This window comes from Eumetopias jubatus, unplaced genomic scaffold, assembly GCF_037043125.1.
Source record: "Eumetopias jubatus isolate StellerSeaLion01/CBP00866 unplaced genomic scaffold, mEumJub1_p1.0 scaffold_8, whole genome shotgun sequence".
Classification (NCBI taxonomy): domain Eukaryota; kingdom Metazoa; phylum Chordata; class Mammalia; order Carnivora; family Otariidae; genus Eumetopias; species Eumetopias jubatus.
The window spans coordinates 116967171-116980541 of record NW_028274814.1 but is presented as its reverse complement, the minus strand read 5'-3'; the positions used below and the strand labels follow the sequence as shown (position 1 = coordinate 116980541).

The window sequence follows — 13371 nt, the reverse complement described above, 5'->3', positions numbered from 1 at the left end:
CATACAATCCCTGTTATGCACAAATGGAAGCATAGTGTAAATAATGCTCTGTATACTTCATTTTTTTCAACAACATGATTTGGATATCATGCATCAAGAACTTTATCACTTTTTTATAGCTGCAAATTTTCCATTGTTCACATATAACCAGTTGTGTTCTTTTTTAAATGGAATATTTTTTATTACATACCTAATCTCTTTTAGTTTTTTAATTCTTCCTAGGTCAGTTTTGAAGATTTGTATTTTGATAAGAAATTATCCATTTCCTTCTACATTTTCAAAGTTGCTGCCACAAAGTTGTATATATTATTCCCTTATAATTATCTTAATTTCTTCCATATCTATGGTTACAGCTCTGTTTCCATTACTAATTTTGTATATTTCTACTCTTCTTACTTTGATCAGGCATGGGAGGGCTTACTGGTCTTTTCAAAGAAATAGTTGGTGGATTCTTTTTTATTTGAATTCCCTAAGGTTTCTTGTGTGGTAAGTATGTTCTGGACCCTGCCTACCTCTGAATCTCATCTCATACCCTAACTCCCAACTTACTGTACTCTAGTCATGATGGCCGTCTTGCTATACTCCAATCATGCTAAAATAACTCCTGCCACAGATCTTTATACTCCCTGGTTCATCAAACTGGAACATGATCTTTCTCCTCATTCAAATGTCAATTTAAAGGCCTCAAGGAGGCCTTCCCCTATGATCCAATCAAAAGCCTTAAGCCACCAATCACTCTCTATCCTACTCTGCTGGAGTTTTTTACTTTGTAACAGATATGTGAAAAGCTCATTTGTTCACTTTTTATTCATTATCTCATCCACTAGAAGGTAAGAGCCATGAGTACAAGGATCTTATCTTTCTTGTTCACTGCTAGGTTCCTATTAGCCAGAAAAGTGACTGGCACAGGAAACTCATAAATTTGCAATCATTGTTAGGCTATTCCTTTTCACTCCCTTACCCCTCACTAAGCTGTAAGTACCATGCCTATTATGTATACCACCATAAATCCAGTAGCTGGCATACTGCTTGGCACTGAGTTGATTCTCAATAAGTATTTACTGAATGAGTAACTCCTTGAAGTTCACATGCCATACTACCATACCTTTATTTCTTTCCGTATCTTTGCTTCATTCTACTTGGAATGCAGACTCTTACTATCCTCAAGGTCAACTCCTTGAAAGCATTCTCCGACCCTGCCAGTCAAGTACATTGTCCTGCTATGCTGGAAGGCACCCTGGGCACTTATATTGTATTATGAATACCGGTTTATCTACTGAAAATACTCTAAAGTCTTTAAAAGTAGGTCATACAAGTTTTTACTCTATCTTTGTAACATAGAGCAGGCAGGTATTTAGGCAGAGGGGGAACTGAATGGACAAGTTCATGACTAAAATTAAAATGCTTTCAATTTCCAAAGAATAGCTGGTACAGTTAAAAATATATATAGAGAAAGATTTCAAGTCATTAAGTCCTATAGTAAAGACACAACTTCACGGGGCACCTGTGTGGCTCAGTCGGTTAAGCGTCTGCCTTCAGCTCAGGTCATGATCCCAGGGCCCTGGGATTGAGCCCCACATCAGGCTCCCTGCTCAGGGGAGAGCCTCTTCTCCCTCTGCCTGCCACTCTGCCTATCTGTGCTCTATCTCTCTGTCAAATAAATAAATAAAAAATCTTAAAAAAAAAAAGACAGAACTTCACCTCTTACAAGTTATGTTAACACCAAGCAAATCACACAAAGTAGAGAGTTTATTTAGTTTTCCTACTAAAATGGAGACAAAAAGATCTACCTGGAAAGGTATATATAAAGATATACTAAAGCACTCTGTAAACTTCAAGCATTATATTTATCAGTGCTATAGTACCCAAAATACTGAAGGTACAAGTAGTGTATGTGCATTCCATTTACTCGTGATTTAAATGATCTATGAATCTTAACTGAAATAAAGATCCTATACAACTTTATTTCCTGATTAATAGAACTAATTTCCTGATATAGTAAAGTGAAGTGACAGACTTACTGTCATGCAGTCTCTGAGTGTTTATTATACACAAGACACTGTCTAAGCACTTTAGATGCACTAACTCATTTGATGTCAACAAAAACACAGTCAGGAAGAGTATGTTGTTATTGCCATTTTTAAAATGAATAAAGCAAGGTACAGAAAGTTAAGAAACTTGCTTAAAGTCACCTAGGCAGTAACTGATTCAGCTAAAATTTAAACTTAGCCAATCTGACTTGAGAGCCTCTGTTTTTTGAAAGGGGAAGGATTTCCTGTTACCAGTTTACTTCCATGTCATGACGCAAATTTGCCAGGTCCAGTAGCTTTTAAAAATGTCAGACCTACCAAAGCCAGATTCTTGACTTTATTCTTTGGACCAGTAATGGGAGGGCCTTTGAGTTTTTTTCCTTGTTGAAACTGAGCCACACGAGAACAGAAAAACTTTCTTCCTGTCTGTTACTGTTATTCCCCCTAGAATGCATTTCCAGTTTTAAAATAGAAGTGATGATGGAAATTAGCTTCAAAATAGGCAATCTCAGTTTACACTTCACTTTTACAGGATGCACCTATACTATCTATATTCATGACTCTGGAAGCATATTTATTCTTACATATAGACAGAAAAGGATATTTTTTCAGCATATATAGGGTAGCTAGCCTTGCTGCTTGAAAGTTGGCTCTTACAGTTCTGTAGACAGCTTTCCGAAGACCGATGAGATGCTGACTGGGATGCTGTCCAGCTTTATTAAATGGGCAAGCAGCACTGACCCTGTCAAGCAAACTTGAAAAGTAAAATGTGATACAACTGTACAGGTGTCCTAAAGTTTTTGTTTCCTAAATCCATAATTCTATTAAACTTAGAAAAAAAATCCTTTTTCGTGGTTTTTATTAGAAAATGATTGTAAATATCCCAACTCAGGTCTCATAAATAGCCATTTCCCTGATACATATATTGCCACCAAAGGAAAAAAAAAAGACAAATGAAAAACTCAAATCTCCAAGAGTAAAGGCTTCTTTTGATACGGGGAAACAATAAATTTTATTCAAAATATAGTAGAAATGTAAGGAATACTTATGTAAGACATTGCAATTTTTTGATACAGACATTCTACTTGCTAAAATATACTAAAGTGGTACTACTTTACATTCAGTTTTCAAAACCCAAATCTATAATAAGTATGAAAGCCTTAATTACAAATACTTTTACATTCTTAATATGCATTTATGTATGTTCATCAATCGTATTTTTGGTCACTTGTACAGAACAATCAAATACTGTATAGAAATACATTCTGTACATTCATAAAAGTAGGGTAAAATGACTTACCCACCTGCTGCCACTGGCACTTACCTACTCAAAATGAAGTAGGGGACGCAGGGAGATAACAGGACCAGTGGCCAACAGGGGAATGCAAGTAGAAAGGCAAAGGAAGGGTTACTAGGTAGTAGCGTAGCTACTCTCAAAGCTATTCAAGAGGAAGCACATTTCATAGCACTTTCCAAAAGAGAAATGGGGAGTACCTATTTGCAACAATGATGCAGATCATGCTTTTATAAATGAAATGAAAAATAATTACATATCACACAGCTATTGAATAGTAGTTTTTTCACCTAACCAGTAACTTCTCCCAGTAGCAAAGTAAAATATTAGAATTTATAAATTTCTTACACTATAACCACAAATTTGCAAAACAAAACATCTAACTCAAAACTCTTAAAATATTAAACCAAACTAAAATATATTCAGGCATTAAAAATCTATTTAAAAAACAGGACAATGGACTGTCAGGCTTATTTTAAAATAACAAAATGAGGCAAAGAATTGTTAAATTCTTTGCTAGAGAGGACAAATTGAGGGTTTGTTTTCAATATATGGCATTATTGTGTGAGTTTCATTTTACTAATAAACCAGTTTTAAAGATGAAAATATTTCTAAAAAAGTTATGATTCAAGATTCATTATTCCTCATAATTTTTTCAATCCATTATCCAGTTAGATGGAAACAAGTGAAACAATTTTTGCCAACATTTCTTTAGCCTGCCTGCATGTCAATGGACAGAAGTCATAATCCAGAGGTCAATCATGTCTAGCTGGCCCATTTTAGTTCTTCATGCCAATTCTATACATAATTCCATAACGTAAGTTGGAAAATGACAAAAAGCACAGAATCCCCTATACATGCCTAAGCATTAATTGGACACACAGCCACTTCGCTTAACCAGTCAGTCTTCTCAATGAAATACTGTGCAAATCAAGAATGAAAAGGAGTTATTACTTAGTGTTGTTTTTAACTTTTAAAATCGAAATGTTCAAACAACTTAATATTTGCTATGCTCTACCAACAAGAAGACTTTAACTACAATATGAACGACAAAAATTCAGAGAACTACTACATTTTGAATCGAGCAGAAAGAGAAGTTATAAAATCTCTCTCATGGCTTGAGATTGTTTAAACACTGTTCTAGAACACAAAAGAGTGAAGAATGAGATGACTACTGGAGATTCTTCCACTTCCTGTTTCGTGATTTTCCACAGACAGCTTTTCCATCAGGACTGTTTAAATTATTCTTAATAACCATGGCAGAGTGAAGAACAAGTTGACTACCACGGTTCTTCTGCTCTCCCTTTTTGTGATTTTCCAGATATAAGTAATTAAGAGTAATAATTATTCTTCACCATGTACTTGCTTTCTCCCGCCTACAGATTACAAAGGTTATATGAGTTAGATAAATTGTTAAATATACTACAGTACAACTGTCATTTGTTAGTGGTTAGCAGGCAGCCTAGTGCACCAGAAAAAGCTCAAGAGTCAGGTGGAATGGATCTGAACATTTGCTCTACCACGTGTTTTGCATGCTTTTGGTTATATGCAAAATTACCTAGCACAATATTTGGATCATAATGGTGCTCAATAAATATAACTACCCTTTTAATAATAGAATAATATCCTATATATCCGGTAGCTTAATATTTAAGTAAGACTAGACTTGACTGGTGAATATTTAATTTCCTGTGAGAATGTGAAAACATCATTATTTGCATTATACTCTGAGAGTATTAGTGCTATAATATCTGCTAACATTTACTTAAAGAATATTATTAATGCATGGCAAAATTTTTCAAAATGAATTCAAGTCCAATACATCTATCATTTAAACTGAGGAAAGAGAGCATCTGGCAGAGAGTAAAGAAAGCAAACATTTGTTGGGTAACTTTGCATGCTAGGTTCAATGTTAGGCTCTCTCTATTATCTCATAAAATAATCACATGATAACACATAACTCTCAAAGCTCTTTGGTTTCTCAAAGTAGATAAGCAGAATCATACTACATATTAAATCCAGCATAGAATGTATTTGTTCCTTCACAGTTAAGAGACTTCAGTAAGTGCCTAAGAAAAACCTTTTTTCTATAACTGCAACACAGAAATGAAAATAGGTAATAAATATTCTAATTTAACTATGTAGTAGAAAAGAATTATTTAAAAAATAAAATGAAAAATGAACTCACAGTGTAAATCCTCTGGAAATGACTTCAGTTTCTTGAATGAGACGTAAAGCTTTTCTCACAAGGTTAGTAAAAGCTCGGCTATTTGTTGCTGTATCTTCTAAATGGACATTGTATTTTTTTAGAGTTACTTGTAGTTTGGCTGTTCTCCATAATCTCAAAGCTTTTACGATCAAAAAAATAAATAGAATCACTCCCCATACCAGCCAGGAAGATACAATCCACCAAGTGGGAAGCATAATGAGCAAACTAATGAAGGCAAACAGCACTGAGACATCCCTATAACAGAGAAACCAAGAAAATGATACCCATCAGACTAGAGAAAGATGTGTTAGTAATTTAGGTTTACTAAAATAGATAAATTCTAGTTTCTTTGTAAAGTGTGACTTAAAAAAATATGACATTTAAACAAGTAATGTGAAATAGTTAAAAAATACCTAGCAAATAAACAATGGTGCTCAGGTATTAAAATCTGAGCTAAGTTTAGGTAAAGGACATAAGTAATAGGTATCTTCTGAAATGATTCTTTTTTTTTTTAAAGATATGGACTCTTCTAACCTAAAAACAAAGTAGAGTTTAAAATCCAATTTTATAAATTTAAAAGTAAAAATAATTTTTACTATTTTTAATATTAAAATACATTTTAATATTGTCATATTATGAGTTCTTTTCCTAAAGTCAGATACTAATTATTTGCACAAAACAAATATCTCAAGAAAATATAAGTATTTCTCCAACAGAACTAATATATACTCGAGTAATTGTTTCAGTAAAGTCAACTAATTTTAAATAATCATTATCATAAATCTGAAATACACATACTTACCACAGCCCATAATATGCACAAACTTTGTACTTTTACAATGCTTTAAGTAAAAATATATATGAATTTTTTTCTCTAGGTTAATTACAAATCTACAGACTAAAATACATCTTTTAAGCAATGAAGGCTTTGATAAAAATATATATAAGAAAGAGGTGACTATAGGGAGATGTGTCTGAGGATATCTAAAAAAACCAACAATACCTGAAGACAGTTATAATCAAATTATAAACTCACATGTAAGAATGCTTCCTTATAAATATTTAGCTGCCCCAATTTCTCTTGGAATACTTTACTTTCAAATGATACTGGTAATATCAAAGCAAAATCTATATACTTTCATGCATTAATAGCAAAGTCTAAAAGTATTTACAGGTCTCAGGGTTGCTTAATCACATCTCTGCCTAAAAGAAACTTGAGAGTTAAAGCTGTAAAATTCTTTTAAACCCTGGTTCCTTCTAGCAGTTCCTTGCATTCTTATATTTATAAAGGGTAAGATGCTTTACTTCATCATGATGCTGAGTGACTACAGATTTGGAAGACATACTTTGCTACCTGTTACAATAGGAAGCATTTGTCAATTTGACCGGCAAGACAGATAAATTCAGAAATCTGAGGCCAACGTTATATAACTACCTATATAACTTGAATAGTTCAAGCAGTGATTTTGTTCACTTAAAAAACTCATACTTTAATAGGAAGAGGACATGAACAGTTCTGCATATAAATCCCTTTTTGCTATTCTTTCTAAAAACATGGCCTGGGACTTCTGCATTAGACCCAAATACTTCAAGTAGTTGAAAAGTTTTAGGACTGAACTCTCAGGCTATTCTCTATGGCTTCTCAGCCAACAAAGCAAGAATTGACTGTTTACCTCCATGTCCCATCCTATTTTTGATGTTTCTCCAATGCATTTATGATATAATCTATTAATTATAAAGATACATAAGTGGCTAGGACTGCATGCACACACATGTATTAGGTATATGGGTAAGAGAGATCCTTGGGGCACATGTTATGCCTGCTTGTTGGGTTATTAAACACAGAACTAATTATACTGAATTAAAAATATGTAATAACGATTTTTTTCCAGCTTCACTTTAAATAGTGTTTACTTTAGAAAGGTACTTTTTCTTTTTAAACCTTTGGGGTATCACTACATTAATCACAATGTTAAAATGTATGGAATGTTTATAGTATCTTTACAACAGAGAACATGAAGATGGATTTCCTCTGCTAATACCATATATGTAAGCAAGGGATAGATCTTTTCTGGACAGTACCAAATATTAGGGGTTGCCAGGGAGCAAAGTGTTGGAAGGTGTCCATTTTCCTGTTGTTGAGGTTGCCCTGCAGACAGGATACTGGGATCAAGTAGCTCAATCAGTTCCACATCCTCTTGTAACAGGACTTCCTGTTGCAGGATGGTATGTAGTGAGTCGAGTCGGAATCCAATATCCTTGCCATTAAAAAATCGGAAGAGAGGCATTATTACATACATAATTTTGTATTAAATGTTAAGCTCCTAATGTGCTAACAAAATTTAGGGTATTTATTTTCAGTATAGCCTCCAAGAAGAAGATACAACAGTCCAATCTATCTTTAGTATGATGTATGGGATTTTAGTTTCACTGTAAATGTGAAACAATAAAGATTGAGATGGATGTTACTGAGCCACCAGATGTAAAATATAAATTTTTAATAAAGAAATGTCAAGTAACTAAAGACTAATAAACTGCCTAGTTAAGTCTAATTAATTAAATTGTTGGAACAGAGCATGGAAACTATAATCCTGTAATATAAGATGCTGTCCCTGGATACTGTAATAATATAGCCAATACAGTGAGAATTATATCAGTAGGATCCAGGCCTTCTAAAAATGGACATTCAGATATTGAAAACACAACACTGAGGAATGTAATGCAAAACCACACTAATATGTGCATTGCACTTTATAGTTTACAAAATGCTTTCACATATACTAGCTCATTTATTCCTTCTTCTTTTCCTTCTATCAAAAAATATTATATATACAAGAACCACGCTTGACACCAAGGGCACGAAAAAGGAGCATAACATACAAGTCTCTACTCTTAAAGAGTTCACAGTTTAATGAAGAGGACTGAAAAGTAAACAGTCACAACATAATGTGCAAAGAAGTGCAATGAGGTATACCTGGATTACTATGAAAATGGCACAGAGGAACCAAAACTTGTAATGAAGTCAGAGAAAAGAAAAGTGGTGATGCCTGAGCTGAGTCTTAAAGTATGAACAAGAACTGACCAGATGAAACAGTTGGAAGAGGGGGATGGGAAGAACAAAAGCCTCTTTAGAACTGCAAGTCATTGCTTTTAGTTTTACATAGACTGTACATGGTAAAAAGGTGAGAGACGAGGGGCACCTGGTGGGCTCAGTTAGCAGGAGTATGCAACTCTTGATCTCAGGGTTACGAGTTTGAGCCCCATGTTGAGGGTAGAGATTACTTAAATAGATAAATTAAAACAAAAACAAAAAAGGTGAGAGATGAAGTAGCAATATTAGAGTACACAGGTTAACTTTCACAGTAACCCCCACAATGTACATTTTCATCCTCCTCTCTGTTCTATAGAGGAGAAAACTAAAGCCCAGAGATTAAGTAGCTTTCCAGAATTCTGATTTCAAATCCTAAGTCTTTGGTAATCAATTATACTTCCCTATATAGAGTCTGCTGTATGAGAAAATTTGAAGTTTTTATTATGCATTAAATTTAAGAACAGAATGATCCTATTGTAAGATAAAGAGAATTTTTAATGGACAAGGCCTTTAGCTATTAAAGTAAAACCAATTAGGTCTAGGGTTTGAAGACAACGGGTTTGTTCTTCTTAGCCAGTTAATCATTCCCACACAAGAGCCTACCTACCCTGCCTAAGCTGATCACAATGGGGACTAAATAGGAATGCAGTGATCCATATATCCAACTATGAGTGCATATCTTCTTGATTGTGCGTTATACATCACTTTTAGAGAAGAATGTTTTAAATTAGTATTAGCCCTATATTGACATATTTATTGATTATTTATTGTTTTTTTCTTTTTTAATTTATTTTTCTTTTTTTTAAAGATTTTATTTATTTATTTGACAGAGAGATAGCGAGAGCAAGAACACAAGCACGGGGAGTGAGAGAGGGAGAAGGGTGAGCAGGAAGCCCAACGCGGGGCTCAATCCCAGGACCCTGGGATCATGACCTGAGCTTAACGACTGAGCCACCCAGGCCGCCCCTCTTTTTCTTTTTTTAAAGAAAGCTCTACACCTAGGGGTGCCTGGGTGGCTCAGTCAGTTAAGTGTCTGCCTTCGGTTTGGGTCATGATCCCAGGGTCCTGGGAGCCCCGCACTGAGCCCTGCATTGCGCTCCCTGCTCAGCAGGGAGTGTGCTTCTCCCTCTGCCTCTCCCCCCACTCATGCCTGCACACTCTCTCTCTCTGAAAGAAATAAAATCTTTAAAAATAAGTAAATAAAAAAATTAAAAAAAAAGATCTATACCCAATGTGGTGTAGATCAAGAATCATATGATCTACCTACTAAGCCAGCTAGGTAGGCACCCCTTTATTAATTTTAATTATCTATTATTTCTTGTCTTTTTGATACCAGCCATTCTGACAGGTGTAAGGTCATATTGTGGTTTTGATTTGCATTTCCCTGATGATTAGGCATGTTGAGCATCTTTTCATGTGCCTCCTTTCTCTTCTTAGAATCATGATTCTAGGGGTGCCTAGGTGGCTCGGTCAGTTAAGCGTCTGACTCTTAATTTTGGCTCAGGTCATGATCTCAGTGAGATTGAGCCCTGCCTTGGGTTCTGTGCTCAGCACGGAGTCTGCTTGGGACTCTCTCCCTCTGTCTCCAAAATAAATAAATAAATAAATAAATACCTTAAAAAAATCAGAATTCTAACATTAGGAACCAATTAATTAATTGACACTCCACCTCACTTATTTTTTTTTTTTAAAGATTTTTTATTTACGCATTTGACAGAGAGAGACACAGCGAGAGAGGGAACACAAGCAGAGGAGTGGGAGAGGGAGAAGCAGGCCTCCCGCCAAGCAGGGAGCCCAATGCGGGGCTTGATCCCAGGACCCCGGGATCATGACCTGAGCTGAAGGCAGACGCCCAACGACTGAGCCACCCAGGCGCCCCACCACCTCACTTTCATAAACAGAAGAGCATAATTCACTTTATACCACTGTTAGGGAAGGGGTGGGAAGCAAGGATGGCAGGAGGAGGAACACAGCAGCTTTTCAAGTAATCTTTGAAATAGATCTCCACACATTGGTCTTGTTATTTGATTTGGATTCCCCACACAAACTGATATTAAAATACTAAGGATTAAAAATTAAGTTTTTGCTATGAAAGCTTTAAATTGTACCTTTTTATGAGACCTCTCTGTACCTATATATGGGTAAGTTTAAAGAAGCCTAACTAAAGGAAAGCTAAGGCTCACAGAGAGGAGGAAAGCTATTAATGTACAATGGGAGATTTCCCTCTTGTATAGATATGCTGCCTAATCAGGTACACACTTTCCTTTTTTTCTTTTTTTTTAAAGATTTTATTTATTTATTTGAGAGACAGAGAGAGAGCATGCACAAGCAAGGGGAGGGGCAGGCAGAGGGAGAAGCAGGCACCCTGCTGAGCAAGGAGCCCGATGCAGGACTTGATCCCAGGACCCTGGGATCATGACCTGAGCTGAAGGCAGATGCTTAACAGACTGAGCCACCCAGGCGTCCCAGGTACACACTTTCTTTAACACCATCCTTGTCACATCAGACCTGTCTGCAAAACTGGGATAATGTTTCCTCAAAACTATTGTGCTTTGAGGCATTACTAATAGCTTTAGGAATATTTGATTCAAGAATGTGACAAACTGGGGTACCCGGGTGGCTCAGTTGGTTAAGTGACTACCTTTGGCTCAGGTCATGATCCCAGGGTCCTGGAATCGAGCCCTGCTTTGGGCTCCCTGCTCAGTGGGGAGCCTGCTTCTCCTTCTGCCTCTCCTGCTTGTGCTCTATCTTGTCAAATAAATAAATAAAATTAAAAAAAAAAAAGAATGTGACAAACTAACCACCTATAATCACCCAAACATACAAATAAACTTCAAAGTGACAAGACACTCTAACTAATGCAGTATTATCTAGTAACTTGACTGCCTCTAGAAAGGAAGAATTTGAACTATATTCTAATCATAGCTATAAAATTAAATCAAATTAAATCGATGAATTAAAAAATTTTTAAGGATAAATTCTAAAATTGTATATTTGCAATATGGCAATCAAATTAGTGGGAAAATAGACATCTGCTAATATTAAGAAACATTCACAATAACTTTATTTGGACTCTGGTCCAAGTCTCAAATAAATGAAGATTTAAAAGGTATTAATTCTGATTGACTAAGTATTAGTAGGTACCATCTGTATGGTTGGGTGTTCCATGTTGTGGGGAGGTGTACCATGAGAACTCTGGCTCACCCTTAGCAAGTCGGAGTGCCAAGATGTAGTTAGCCTAGGTTTATATCCTGGTTCTACATCTTAAGTTAATAACTTTTCTGTTTTAGTTTCCTCATCTGCAAAATGAGGTTAAGAATAGTACCTACTTCATAGGGTTGTTGTGAGAATTAAGTAAGTCAATATTTATAAAATATTAAGCGTCTAGTGCATAGTAAACATTTACATAGTAGATACTATGTTAAGTGTTAGCTGTTAATGTTGTTAGTACCCATGAAATAATTACAATAAAGAAAAGCACACATAATACGATACAAAACCTACAAAACATAGCATGGATAATTATTACTACATTGTTGAAGAAAATAAGAGATCCAATAGGCTGAAGTTTGTGGGAAAGGTCCTGAGGAAGAGCTAGGACTGCTTATTGAAAAGACTGCAATAAAAGAGAAAAAATGGAAAGAATTCTACCATAGTATAATAGCACAAACACAGACATACAGAATAGATATGGACTAAAAGAAAAGTAAGACTGGGTTGGCTGATGAAAATATTGGCTGGAAAGGTAGTTTAGGGCCAAATTATGCAGACTCTTTCATGCTGAAGTGATGAACTAGACTTGATTTGACGGGTAACAGGAATCTTTTAAGGATCTAAATGGAAAAATGGTATGAGAAGGTAACTCAGAAGTTATCTGCTTGTATGGAATGAAAGGGTGTGAGAAGCACAGCTAAACAACAGAGAGATTTCTGCTTTTACCCCTAGGGATAGAGAAGGGAACTATTCATGTGTCAATATATTACAATGATCTTATATATTTTTTAATATATTGTGCTGTTTCATAAAGGTGATGAGGACCAAATGAGATAACATGTGTGAAAGCACTTTACAGGCTAACACGTGCTTAAAAAGTGCTAATACCCCTACCATTATAGTTGCTATAAAAGAACTTTCTTTTTAATCTTTAAGAAGTACTACTTTAATAAAAAGGAATAATGGCAAAAGGTTCCGCTATCATGGAGCAACTGCCAGTATTTTTATAAAAGGAAAGAGGGACTGGTTCAATATCTGTATAGCCAATAAAATTTTAAATATGTCACAAAGGAAAAGTCAACCATCTCATGCCAGAAGCCACAGGGTAATTCCTTGTTCCATTACTAGTAAATGGTTTCTCCAGTATGTACTTCTTACAATTCTCTACAATATAGGCACAAAAGAGATGCATACAGAAGCTGGCACTTTACAGTGAAACATGTGGCCAGTCACAAAGGACCAAGAATGTAAAGATCAGGACTAGGTAGACTACGACTAAACCACAGAAAAATGTATATGGATCCATATACCTTACCACAGTCCTAGTATCACTGAAGAATGAGGATGGCTCCACCTGGATAGAGATGATATTCTACGCAGGGGACAAGACACTTCATTGACCTTCTCAACATACCTACAAAGATGAAACCCTGAACAGAGAACTTGCCCATTTGGATTGCTAAAAAAGTAACTTTAGTCAGTCAATATGTAATAATACTCAAGCTAGAGAGGTAGTATGTTATAATGGAGAGCC

General features: G+C 35.4%; 1 protein-coding gene across 4 annotated transcripts in view; it reads right to left on the bottom strand.

The window, feature by feature from the left end:
* The window catches only part of VEZT (vezatin, adherens junctions transmembrane protein), a 57765-nt gene that overhangs the window by 16301 nt on the left and 28093 nt on the right, over nt 1-13371 (bottom strand). For 2 of the 4 annotated variants that reach the window (XM_028105489.1, XM_028105491.2), the window contains exons 4-6: nt 7616-7791; nt 5513-5788; nt 2635-2784 (exon numbers count right to left, since the gene is read on the bottom strand). In XM_028105489.1, the coding sequence (XP_027961290.1) occupies nt 2635-2784; nt 5513-5788; nt 7616-7791 (602 nt within the window). The remainder of the gene's footprint in view (nt 1-2634; nt 2785-5512; nt 5789-7615; nt 7792-13371) is intronic. The other 2 variants (XM_028105490.1, XM_028105492.2) reach the window with 1 other exon arrangement.